Source organism: Callorhinus ursinus, unplaced genomic scaffold, assembly GCF_003265705.2.
Source record: "Callorhinus ursinus isolate GAN/ISIS: 27379988/994484 unplaced genomic scaffold, GSC_fseal_2.0 scaffold77, whole genome shotgun sequence".
Taxonomy (NCBI): Eukaryota; Metazoa; Chordata; class Mammalia; order Carnivora; family Otariidae; genus Callorhinus; species Callorhinus ursinus.
In genome coordinates this window covers 1,828,547-1,841,178 of record NW_027397139.1, presented here as the reverse complement: position 1 = coordinate 1,841,178, position 12,632 = coordinate 1,828,547, and the positions used below count along the sequence as shown (strand labels likewise).

The following is a 12,632-nucleotide window of genomic DNA, read 5'->3' as shown; positions in this document are numbered from 1 at the left end:
CGCCACCCCCAGGAAGACAGCTCTCTGGGAGGCCCGCCCTCAGCAGGTGCCCACCTGACCTCACCCCCCGGGAGCCACACACGGGCCTCCTGTGCCGGCAGCCCTGCAGCCACTGCCCCTGCCCTGCATGGCACAGCTTCAACTCACCAGGAGACTAGTCTGACGTTTATTTGGGTTCATAATTCAGTAATCACAGAACCGTGTCCTGACAGGCCCGCATCTCCCTCTGCCGCTGTCCCCAGCAACCCCGTGGCTCAGCGTTAGGGCCAGCCGCGGCCATCTGGGCCACAGCACACAGGGACTGGGCCCGTGCCACAGGCCTACTCTCCTGCCCAGGGCCTCCGTGAACAGGTACGGCGGCTGTGTCCTGACAGCCCTCTCCAGGTGGCCATCCCAGGCACATGTCGCAGCCGACCAGCCCCCTCCCTGTGCCCGCAGTGCTCTGTGGGCCAGGGCGGGCAGTTCCGGAGGAGCGGGGCACCCTGGGAGGGAGGAGACAGGGTGGGGGGGGGTAGTGGTGGAGGAAGCAGGAGAGCATGAGACAAACCCACGTGGGCTAAAGCCGACCCTGCTTTTATTTCACGAGAGCTTCTCAATGGCTGCCAGGAGCTCAGGTTTCAGAATAGATGAGTCCGGTTCGGCCCCGGCGGCCCTGATGTCCTCTAGCACTGCTGCGTCCCACGAGAAGGTCAGGAGGGCCGAGGGCACCTGCAGTGGGGCGAGAAGCCTCAGCCCCACTCCGGCCTTTATGTGGTGGAGTCTTCACGCTCATTCCCTCGTGCTGGAGCCGGGGCCACACTCGCCCTGGGCAGCTCCCCACCAGTGACCGCACCCACCACAATCAGCCCATTCCCGCGGGCTGGCGAACAGCCCAGCCAGCGGCCGTCCCTCCAGTCTTCCCGAGGGAGGGTCTGAGCACCCCTCCCCAACCCCAGTTAAGTCCCTCATCTCCGATCCATCTGCCTTGGTTCTGCTCTGCAGAGAACTCTAACACGCCTGCCGTGTTCCCACTCTCTAGGTGGAAACCGAGGCAGAGACACGGCACTTGGGGGCATGCCGCACGTACGTGGGAAGGTGGGACTTGAACCCAGGGCCCCGGCCCCCACGCCGCCCACCGCTGAAAGTGGCCGCCCTCTCGGGGAGTTTGTGCAGGGCAGGGAAACCCAGAGATGCTCCCCCGCCACCCCCAACCCCATGCAGGGAGCCCGTCACTCACCAGCCCGCACTCGTTGAAGGCCAGGCTCTGGTCCTCCGACAACCTCTGCCCGCCCGAGGCCAGCAGGTCGAAAGGCAGCCAGTCGCTCTGCAAGGCCTCCCGGACGAATGCGTACAGGGCGGCCACCCGCTCCCGGGCATAGAAGGTCCCTGGGTGGGGCAGGACAGTCAGTGGGGCTGTGGTCCACAGGTGCACCCCCCGGGAGCACCCCAGGGCCTACCCCCTCCTCCTGCCACAGCGCCGGCCCCGCGGGCACCCACCCTGGAGGAGGCAGCCGTCGGGGAGGCGGACGCGCAGCAGCGTGTAGGTGTACTTGCGCATCTCCCTCTGCTCCTCCCGCTCCCGCATGGCCTTGGTCCGCAGCACGCTCAGCCGCTCCACGGCCTCGGACCTGAGCCTCTGTTCCCGCTTGATCTCCTCTGCCGTGAGGTTGAAGAAGTCCCCGGGCAGGTCAAACTGGGAGGCCATGGGCGAGGGTCGGAAGACCCGGCGCTGGCGGGCCAGTGTGGCCCGCACGGGCTCGGCGACCAGCAGCTGCTCCTTGTGCCTCTGCAGGCTCTGGGGCTGGGCCAGGGCGGCCTCGCTCAGCACGTAGAACTCATCGGGGCCCTCTGGGGCACGCACAGAGGTCACTCTGCTGCCGCAGGGAGAGGCCCCCACCCTGCTCTCCTCTTCCCAGCACAGCCAAGACCCTGCTCTACCTCCCTTACCCTGATCGGGAACCGGAAGCAGCGCCTTCTGGAAACCAATGGCCTCAAAAAACTCGTGGGTCCCTTCCAGGCAGTTAATGCGCTCCTGCAGGAGTGGAGCCAGAGGTCACAGAAGGCCCTGGGGCCTCTGGGAGGCCACCAGCCTCGCTGACCACCCTGCCCGGCTCCGAGTTCCCTGGTGTTGGAGCAACTGCTAACAGGGTGAACCCGCTGAAGCCGTCCCCAGAGCGGAGCACGCTCGCCCCCACACAGGCTGCAGGGCCTCCACCAGCGGCCCGCGGAGGTCACCAAGCGGGTGAAGAAAGAGGCTGAAGAGCCAAAGGACAACAGGAGGGTCCAGAGGTGGGGGAGACCAGCTGCATGTGATGCTGGGGGCAGGAAGGGGGCAGGCGGCGTCCACGGCCACCAGGGGATAGCGGGCGCCCTGCCAGTAGCACAGCTAACACGGGCCATGGTGGCGGGATCCTGAGGTTTCTCCACAGAAACCCCAAGTCTGCGTTTATGGGAGAAACCTCACCAGTGACGACGGCTTCCCAAAGCATTCAAATTAAAGTCAAAACCCGCTGGAGGTGGTGGGGAGAGCAGACAAAATACACGGTATGCACGACTTGTGTTCACAAGGCCCCGGTTCCCTGTCCGCCTCCGGCCGCCCACCCCACCCCACCCCACCGTCCCTGGAGGAGCCCTCCAGCTGCCCGATTCTGGCCCCCCTGGCCGCGGTGAGCTGCCTCCCCGCCGCACGGGGTGCCGTGCGTGCATGTGCGTGCGTGCGCAGGGCCCGGCCACACTGGCCGCCCGGGGCAGCCTCACCTGGAACACTCTGTTCTGCAGCTTGATCTTCCTGTACTTCTCCTCCTCGGGGTGCAGGCAGATGTTGTCCAGGTACCTGGGGTGGAACGGCAAGCAGCAGCTGAAGAGTCCTACCTGGCCTCATGGTGACAGGGACCCCAGAGGGGCGCCATCGCACCTTGGCTGCCCCACGAAGCCCACCCCCTGGTGCTGACAGCCCCCACTGCTGCCCCTGACACAGCCCACCGGGGGACCAACCCCGGGCCTCCTCCTTGGTCCTGCCTCCCCTGAGGGCACCAACCCACACAGCAGTGGGGTGCAGCAGACAGAGCCAGAATAACGGACCACTAAAGCCTCTGGGTCCCCAGCAGCTCGTGAGCTGCACGGACTTCCTGGCATCCTTCCTCCCCCAGGCCTGTTCGAACAGAGGAGGGGAGTGGGGTGGTACCCTGCCTCCTTCACGCATTCCTTTGATGATCCCGAAGGAAAGCCAGGCTCGGGACCCCCTGATTTGGTAAACCCCTTCATTTTACAGACAGGTAAACTGAGGCCCAGAGAAGCCAAGCCCCTTTTCTGAGGGCTCGGGGGGGGGGGCACAGGGTGGGGCCTGGCTGCACTCCCAGCGCTGTGTTCCTTCCAGACTCTCCCAGCAGGTTGTGGTGGGGGTTGGGGGGGGCGACACCCTGGTGGGAGGGCAGCTGTCTGCTCACTTGGCAATGGTGTCCACACCCAGCTTCACCCTGTCCCGGTCTCTGTTGAACGTGTGGATCTTCATGATGGAGGCAGCCACAGGGTCGGTGGAGAAGTGCTGGGAGGAGGGAGGGAAATGTATCAGCCACCCCCCCTTCCTCCCCCCAGCAGCCCGGTCTCACCGCTCAGGTGACATCGGTGACAACGGTCCCCTGGCAGGCCAGGAGCGTTTCCCTGAAACACACGCAACCGTGCGTTCTCAGCAAAGGAAGAGAAGGAGAGAGCCCTTCAGTGGCTTGGGCCTCATCCTGCCCCCACCTCTAGGGAAGAGGGGCCATCACACGCCAGATGATGCCCAGTTTCCCAGTTTAGTTGCCGGGGGCGGGGGGGACACAGAGGGCAACACAGAGAAAGCAGTCTGCAGAGGGGAGGCGCACACACAGCCGGAGGGGCATGTTCTCAAGACGCGGCCAGGCCAGGCCTGAGTGTCCTCCCAGCCTCCTCAGGAACCACCACAGCCCCCCGGGGGGAGAGCTGCTGCCCCAAAGGCTGCTCTCAGGTGTTTCCAGGAGACCTGTGGCCACGTTTAAATCAGGACCAGGGCCCGAGAGCAGACAAGGGACAAAGGAGCAGAACGTCCAGAAAGGACCCAAATCCGTACAGAAATGTGCTTTGTTATAAAGGCAGATTTCACAACTATGACCAAGAAGCAGGTGTTTTCAATAAAAGGGGGTGTCGGGGGGGGAGGAGAAGCGAGGTAGCTATCAGGAAAAAAATAGCACTGGCTTCATGCCTCATGCTCTACAGGGTGATAGCTTCTAGTTGGATTGAAGTGGTTTTTATGGTTTTTTTGGATCAAAGTTTTAAACATTAAATTACAAAACGCAAAACAGAAAGGCACTAGAAAAACCATGGAAAAATCATTTTAATTCCAAAGTGAGGAAGGCCTTTCTCAGTGTGCCACAAAACCCAGAAGCCATAGGACCAACACGTTTAATCATAAAGATCAAAAACCTCTATGCAGCAAAGCGACCATGAGCACAAACCAAAAATGAAAAACTAGGGGAAAATATTCACAATTCACGTTATAGGCAAAAGACCGATTTCCCTAATATGCAAAGAGTGCCTACAAATCAACTTCAGAAAAAGTCCAGGGGCACCTGGGGGGCTCAGTCGGTTAAGCGTCCAATTCTTGGTCTCAGTTCAGGTCTTGATGTCAGGGTTGTGGGATCGCCTGCACTGGGCTCTACGCTGGGCATGGAGCCTTTTTTTTTTTTTTTTAAGATTTATTTATTTGAGAGAGAGAAAGAGAGAGCGGGCGCACACAGAGGGAGAGGGAGAGGGAGCAGCAGACTCTCCGCTGAGCAGGGAGCCCAGTGTGGGGCTGGATCCCAGGACCCCAGGATCATGACGTGAGCCGAAGGCACACGCTTAACGACTGAGCCACCCAGGCGCCCCAGGCATGGAGCCTACCTAAAACATCCATCCATCCATCCATCCATCCATGCATCCATACGTACATAAAAAGCCCCACTACCCGACAGAAAAATGAGCAAAGGATGCATTCTCATAGGAAAGCGTGGCCAATCTGAACCCAAATGAAGGAAATACACGATAAAACTATCTCGAGGTATTTCCACCTACCAATTCGGGTGAAGACAAAGAGTCTGCACACCCCAAGGATGGTGTGGGCACCATGATGCGGTGGAGCGTGAACCCCTGGAGGTGCAGCAGCCGCCGCTGCCCACGCCGCACACACGCATCCACCCAGCGCTCCCGCCCGCCCCGGGACTGAGCCCAGCGCTCAGAGAAACGTGCGGCCCAGGCTCTGCGTCCCGTCCGCGTTCCCACCAGTAAAAGACGCACTCCCAGCATGCTCCTCGGCAAGGAGCTGGCTAAACGGCTACGGGACTTATGGCGAAGTCGTTAACGACGCAGAACTTTCTCTCAGATGGTTCAGAAAAAACTAGAAAGGGGTGAGAGAGCAAATGGGGAGAAACGTTAACACCTGGGAACTCGGGGTAAGGGGCAACAGATGCCCTTGTCCTCACCCCTCGGTCTTGCCAGTATGTTCAGTTAACACAGGAGGAGGGCAGTAAGGAGGCAGGTGGAGTTAAGGCTGCTCATCAGCAGGCCTTAAAATAGGGAGATTAGCCTGGATTACCCTGGTGGGTGAAGCGTAATGTCGAGGTCCCTTCAAGGGGAAGAGAGAAGAGAGGCGGCCTGAGAAAGGCCGGGGCCGGGCGCGCGGGCTGTGAGGAGGGATGGAGACACGGGGGACAGCCTGGAAGCTGGACAAGGCCAGGCCGCGTTCTCCCCTGGAGCGTCCAGAAGGAACTCAGGCCCGCTGCCACCTTGATTTAAGCCCAGTCGGACCCGCACCATGCTCCTAGCTTCCAGAACCGGGAAGGAATGGTGGGGGCTGGGGGGTGGGCAATACCCTGGTGGGAGGGCAGCCGCCGTTTGAAGTAGTTTGAAGACACCAGCTTCGTCAGAGTTTGTTACACCGGGGACAGGAAACTCGGACCCTGGGCTCGGGGGTTTGACGGCTGTACCTATTTGGAACCTCTCTCTGGAAAGGGTCCGAAACCATGTAGAGTGGTCACCTCCAGGAAGGGTGGCTTTTCTCCACCTACACTGGTGCATTTGAATTTCGTACCCCACAAACGCACTGCCTCTTCAAAAAGACGACAGCAGACACCGTCCACACAGGCAGAGGTGTCACCGAGGACCCGTGCCACCCAGCTCTCTGGAGCAGCTCTGGCACCAGGACCCAGAGGGCGGGGGGACGGGAAACGGGGCTGCCACTCACCGAAAGAATGGCCTCTTTGATGTGGGCATCCCGCTGGTCCTTCCTGAGCGTGGCCCCGGTGAGCGGGCACGTGAAGCACACGCTGGGCACCGCCAGATGGGCTGAGCCTTCCTCTTTGGCCTCGGGCACCTGGGGGGGTGGGGGTGCAGGCGGCTGAGCCCCCCTGGTCCCGACGCCACCCCCTCTGCTTGTTAGCGCTGGGACACCCTGGCCCTGCTCCGGAGCCCCTCCCAGGCCGCCTTCTGCTCTGTAAAATGGCTCTGCAGGGCCAGCTCACAACTAAACGACGGGAACAGAAAGCGTGTGGCGGCTTTGGACGCGGGGCGAATGCTCAGTGGTGCCTGCTGTTCGCGGTCCCCTGATCTCGTGAGGAGGCGGCCACGGTGGGCGAGTCAGGAGTCAGTGTGCCCTAGTTGAGTCCAGGCCGCTCTCTGGACCTCCGTCCCTAGGCACTGTCTAGAGCCTCCTCCGTTCTAAAACGCAGTGAGACCTCGAGGGTCAGGCTGCTCAGAACACCCTTTCTGCCAAGCTCTCCTTTAAAGCCCACCTCCACCAGCAAGGCCCCCCTGATGACACCAGTCTCCGGACAGCCCCCCCACCTCCCGAGAAAACAGCTGAGGGCAGGAGTTGAGCGTGAAGGTCGCAGTCAACCCCACCTTCAAACCACAGCCTGCCTCCACTGTTCCAGGCGGGGTTCCCCTAAACTGCCTTTGTGCACAAGGCCAGACGTGACCTCTGTCCACCCTGACATCTCCTCTGTGTCCCCCACCCCAGCATCATGTGCTTCCAGCCCAGCGCTGGGCACCCGGCTGGTAATGAGAAAATGGCCAATTAGACCAGTGCGGGCGAGAATCAGCTCCCTGCTCCAGGATTCCCCTCGGGTGTCCCACTGCCCCGCAGATGTCGTTACCGTGTTGGTCCCCGGGGCCTCTGTGCTCCCGCTGACAGTCGCTTCAGCTCGAAGTTCCTTTCTCACTGGAGACAGGACAGAGATGAGCAGGTGTAGGCCCTGCTCTGTCCCCAGGCACACACCCGAGACCGGAGTGGGTCAAGTTCGAGTCCTTCCCCCACTCAGGCCCCCCTGACTGAGCCACCTCCCCCTGCCCCTAGGCTTCCCCTGATGGCCTGGTGACCCCTGTCTCGGCTCCCTTCTCCCCTCCTCAGCCTTCCAGACCCCAGCACCCTTGCACCTTTCCACCCTGCACTCCCCTCCACCCCAACGACTTGAAACTTTAAAGTCCCCAAAGTTGCTGGTCACGTAACTATTTCTCTCCAGGGCCAAGCACAGGTCTCGCTCACCCTGGTTCCGGATGGACTCCTGCGACGTGGGGCCCCGGGACCTTGGCTGCTTTTGTTCAAGCCGGGCCAGGGCTGCCGCGGCCGCCATCTGGGCCTCATCAGTGGGTCCCTGGCGGGGTTGCCGCAGTGCTGGCTGGTTGGGTTTTTCTTTGGGGGCCCTCTCCCTGGAGAGAGGCAGAGGAAAAGTGAGGTGACACGGGGTCAGACAGAAAAGCCTCTGTCCCTCTCCCACTTCTGCTCCATCAGACAGACCCGACCCTCTTTCCCAGGGGCCACCTGCAGCCACTAGATGGTTCTATCACAGAAGAGCCCCTGGGGGCAGATGGCAGCTCTGCTCCCGGCTCTACCCCTGGGGGCAAGTCCTGCACGGGCCTGGGCCTCAGGGTCATGGCGGCTAAACAAGAGTAATGGCAGCCCCACCCACCCGGGCCACCACAGCGCAGCAGTGAGAAGGCACCCCATTGCCTTCAGGAGCCGAGGAGACTCAAAGGTGTCACTCCTCTCCTCCATCCCTCCCCTGAGCAAGATCGACCCTGCCAATTTACGGTAGCCAGGCCCCGAAGCTTCATTTAGGGAGCACCTACAGTCTGCCCGGCAGTATGCCAGGTCACACGGCAGGTGCTGGGTTTGCGCTCGCCTCCCCCTGGGGAAACAAGCACGGGATGCGTGCTCCCGGATCTACATGGCACAGAAGTGACCTGGCCCTCCCCTGCGGAGAAGGCCCTCCTCACACCCTGCTCTGATTCACTTGCCTTGCCTCCTTCCCTCAAGACCTTCTCCCGACCCCAGGACTTTCTGAGCAGCCAAGGCTCTGGGTCCGCGGCCTCACTCCTGCCCCGCTCAGATACACAGGCTTTCCATGGCCCAAGGCCTCTGGGACCTGCTTCCTGCCCATCCCTGCCCCTCTGCCCACAGCTGACAACCTCACGTTGAAGAAAAGACGGATCACGTAGCCCCACCCTAGCCCCATGTGACATTTAGTTCTATAAAAACACCTGTTTTCAAGACACCTTACTTGCTCTACCGAAGGCTCCACTGGGCAGCCACAGGGATCCTTCTAAAACCTAAGCCAAAGCTTGTCACTCCTGCACCAAGCCCTTCCACCACACGCACAACACAGTCCTAAAGCCTCCCCGGCCTGTAGGCCCTTCACACCTCTCAATCTACACCGCTTTCCTGCTGTTGCTTCCACAGGCCCAACTGGCTCCTACCACAGGGCCTTTGCGCTTTCTGCACTTTCTGCCCAGAAAGTTCTGATGTTCTGTCTGCATGTGGGATGAGGAAAGGAGGTCTGGGAGTGGGTGGGGCTGCTTCAGAGTGAGAGAGGGAGAGAGTGAGTGAGTGAGTGAGTGAGTGTGTGTGTGTGTGTGTGTGTGTGAAGATTGAATTTCATGGCTGAACTTCACCTCCTCTGGCTCTCGGCTCAAAGGTCTCCTTCCCACGGAGGGGTTCCGGGATGCCCTAACAGTCCCCCAAATCACTTGTTATCTCCTGATCCAGCGTATTTTTCTTCACGGCCCTGAGTACCTGACCTCTCACCACACGTGTGCTGGTTTATCCGTCCGTATCTCCCCACTGGACGCGGAGCCCCGAGACAGCAGAGACCTTCTCTTATGCATGACACCCACGACAGCACTTGTCACACACCCCGAACCCCCAGTCTTGCCCCAAGCATGTCACAGAAGCCTGGATCTCCAGGCGACTTCCCTCTTTTCTCCTCCCAGGCCTCTGGTCTGACACAGCCGTCACCCACACGGCCCCTACCTCCTTCCTGTCACGCTCAGTCCCAGCTGCACCAGCCCCCACCTCTGCCCACTACTTGTCGAACAAATGAATGGACCCCCTTGTCTGGTCCACCCCTTCTCCCTGGCCCTCTCTTAAGCTACCCTCCTCTCTCAGGCTCCCAGGACCTGATTCGGTCTCTACTGGGCTTCCCTCCCTGACTCAGGAACTTGGCCCTAGTGGGCCTCCTTCGCCCCACTCCTAGGAACCCCCAATCCCCATGACGGAGGCCCTGACGTCACGTACCCACTCTCCCTCACCCACCCCCCGCTGCCTCATGATTCCCTTCCTGCCGCCTCCCTGCCTACCGTCACTGCCCACCTCTTCACAAACCCTTCCGTTAGTCCCTCCAGATGCCACCCAGGACTGACATCTTTCTTCAGCCACTCCCCTTCCTAGACCCCACCCAGTCCCCAAAGCCCCTGCCCCCTCTACACTTCCTTTGCTCATCCCAGCCCACCAGAGCCCTCCGTCTCCCGTCCTCCCATGCTCCAGCTCTTCACACTCCTCCCCGCCGAGTCTCCAGACTTGCCCCTGGCCCTTCTCTTCTCCGAGTCCTCCCCAGACGATCCACAGTGGCCTGGATGTGCACTCCACTGGCCTTCCCTCTTCTACCCTCTCCTCCCGGGTCGCCCTCAGGACCTCCCTTCTGACTCAACCTTCGCCCACAAGGTACCCATCTCCTCCCTGTCACGGATGCCTCCAGCCCCCCACCTCCATCACCACCCTGCCTCCATTCCCCTCCCAGACCTTCCTAAGCCGCTCCGACCCCCGCGCCCCCAATTCACCGAGACCTGTTCTGACCCCGCTTCAGTCTCCCTGGCCCTAACCTCACTTACCCCGTCCTCCCTCACGCTCCAGAACCAGGGCCCAGACCCCCATCGCCATGGATGCTAAGCTTCAGCACTCTTTACGACCCCAGCTGTACTTGCTTCTCCCGGCTTTGTGTGCAATCTGTGAACACCTAGATTCCTCCAAACCTAGGCGACGCCCCTTCGGGGCCCCTTTCCAGTCCACATGTCCCCCTACGGTTTCTCCACTGACCCCCATCTCTCTGCACCCCGCCCCCTAGCTCCCGCCTCCAGCCCCGCCCCCCGGGCCTCGCCTCCCACCCCGCCCCGCCCCCGGAGGCTACCCCTCCCCCTTCTCCCACCCTCGCCCCCCCCGTACCCCGCCCCCAGAGATCTCTCCCCACCCCCAGACGCTCAGACGCCCCTCCCCGCCCCTAGCCCTCTCTGGTCTCCCTGTCCCGTCCTTGCTCTCGGATCTCAAGCCTCAGCGCCGGTCACATACCCCACGGACTCCGTGAGCTTCTGACCAGGTCCCGCGCTCTTGAACTTGATGTCAGCTTTGATCTCCTGGAAGAATTTCTTCATGGTGGCGGCGGGCCCGGCGGCTGGGGGCCGCGGGGGGCGGGGGGCGCAGGGCCCAGTCGGGGTGGGGCCTGCAGGAGCCAACAACCGGAAAGAAAATACCTCGTTCCCGGAAGTCCCGCCTTCAGGATGCCCCCCCCACGTGACAATCGGCCGGGGGTGCCTCTCTGGCTCTCTGCGCCTCGCTGGCCGGCGGCGGCCGCTCTGCACCCTCGGGCCGCGTCTCGGTGCTTTTTCCGGACTCCGTTGCCAGGGGCGACGAGCGCGCTTCCCGCTGGAGGCTGCGCCGCGTTCCCCCAAGCGATGAACGAACGGATAGGGCGAGACCGGCCCACCGAACTTGGTCCTGACCTGTTCCCTGCGGGAGAGCCTTCCCTGACTTCCGCGCGCAGTTCAGTGTGGGGGCGGTCAAGGCCGTAGCGACCGTCCCCGTGCCCGGCGCCAGTGGTTCTCTCGGACACACGTGCTGGGGCACGTGGGAGAGGGCGCACGAGCGAGGACCTGGGGACCCACGGTGGCGCATCCCCACGGGGCTTGGGCCAGGGAGCACTAACGCCATCCTGAGGGCCTTCACAGGACTTCGGGAAGAAGCCGGTGCAGCCCAAACTAACCTTGCAGAGCTTTGGTTTCCTGGGAAGTGGGGATAAGACTGGCACCCACCTCGTAGGACCCCATTGTAAAGGTCACGATGCCGTCAGAAATCTTTCAATAAATGTCAGACGTTATAATGACTTGCTCTTTTCATATCTGAGAGTCGGCTCTGTACCAGCAGGGAAGAAAACACAAATTCCCTGACCTCGCAGACCTCATGGTGTTTTCGATGGGGTTGGGAAGAAAGACAAGGCGATAAGTAAAGACTGTGCCACAGCAGATGGTGTTAAGGGCTCGAGAGAAACGGTGGACGTTGGGACCAAGGGAGGGCGGGTGGGGACAGATTGCAGCATCACTTAAGGGGGGCAGGCGCAGGAAAAGGGGGTGCATTTGTGAGACCACGGGGGAAATGCCGATGTGTCTGGGCATCACATAATATAAAGGAACTACAGTTACTTTTTTAGGCGTGAGAAAAGGCACGGTGGTAGCTTCGGTTCATCCGAGGTTTTTTGTTTTCTCTTTTGACCTCTTTCATCCATTTCTCCCAGCCCCCTGCCTCAGGCAACCCACCATGGGCTCTCCTTATCTATAAGCTTGGTGGGGTTCTTCTTGTTTCTTCTTACTTTCTTTGTTTAGATTCCACATATAAGAGAGATCCTACACTGTTTGCTTTTCTCTGCCTGACTTGTTTCACTTAATGCCCTTGAGGTCGGTCCACGTTGTCACAAGTGGCAAGATTTCATTCTTTTTTTTGGCAGAGTCATATTTCATTGTATATCCATACCACCTCTTCTTTATCCATTCGTCCTTCGGTGGGCACTTGGGTTGTTTCCATAGATGGCCGTTGTGAATCGTGCTGCAATGAACATGGGGGTTGCACATATCTTTTCCAATTAGTGTTTGTTTTCTTTCTTCAGCTACTCAGAGGTGTAATTGTTGGGTCGCAATACTTCTATTTTTTTTTTTAATTTTTAGAAGATTTTATTTATTTATTTATTTATTTATTTATTTATTTATTTATTTATTTGACCGAGGATGAGAGAGGGATGAGCAGACTCTGTGCCAAGCTTGGAGCCAACTCAGGGCTCCATCCCACAATCCTGAGATCATGCCCTGAGCCGAAACCAAGAGTCAGACACTCACTCAACCAACTAAACCACCCAGGCGCCCCTGGTGCTTCTATTTTTAATATTTTGAGGGACCTTTACACTGTTTTCCACAGTGGCTATACCAATTTACATTCCCACCAACAGTGCATAAGCGTTCCTATTTCTCCACATCCTCACAACACTTGTTTGTCTCTTTAATAATAGCCATTTTAACAGGTATCAGGTGATATTTTGTGGTTTCGATTTGCATTTTCCTAATAA

General features: G+C 59.9%; 1 protein-coding gene across 2 annotated transcripts; it reads right to left on the bottom strand.

The window, feature by feature from the left end:
• Positions 1-552: 552 nt before the first annotated feature.
• Positions 553-10,772, bottom strand: UBXN6 (UBX domain protein 6). Of its 2 annotated transcripts, XM_025861322.2 has the most exons (10): positions 10,592-10,772; positions 7,517-7,680; positions 7,128-7,192; positions 6,218-6,346; positions 3,426-3,523; positions 2,737-2,812; positions 1,927-2,011; positions 1,477-1,827; positions 1,217-1,365; positions 553-708 (listed from the first exon to the last, which is right to left on the bottom strand). In XM_025861322.2, the coding sequence occupies exons 1-10, from the start codon at positions 10,672-10,674 to the stop codon at positions 580-582; spliced, it is 1,329 nt and encodes a 442-aa protein (XP_025717107.1). In that variant the 5' UTR covers positions 10,675-10,772; the 3' UTR covers positions 553-579. The 2 variants fall into 2 exon arrangements, with proteins under 2 accessions (XP_025717107.1, XP_025717106.1); XM_025861321.2 differs by having other exon boundaries at positions 1,477-2,011; positions 10,592-10,742.
• Between the last annotated feature and the right edge of the window lie 1,860 nt (positions 10,773-12,632).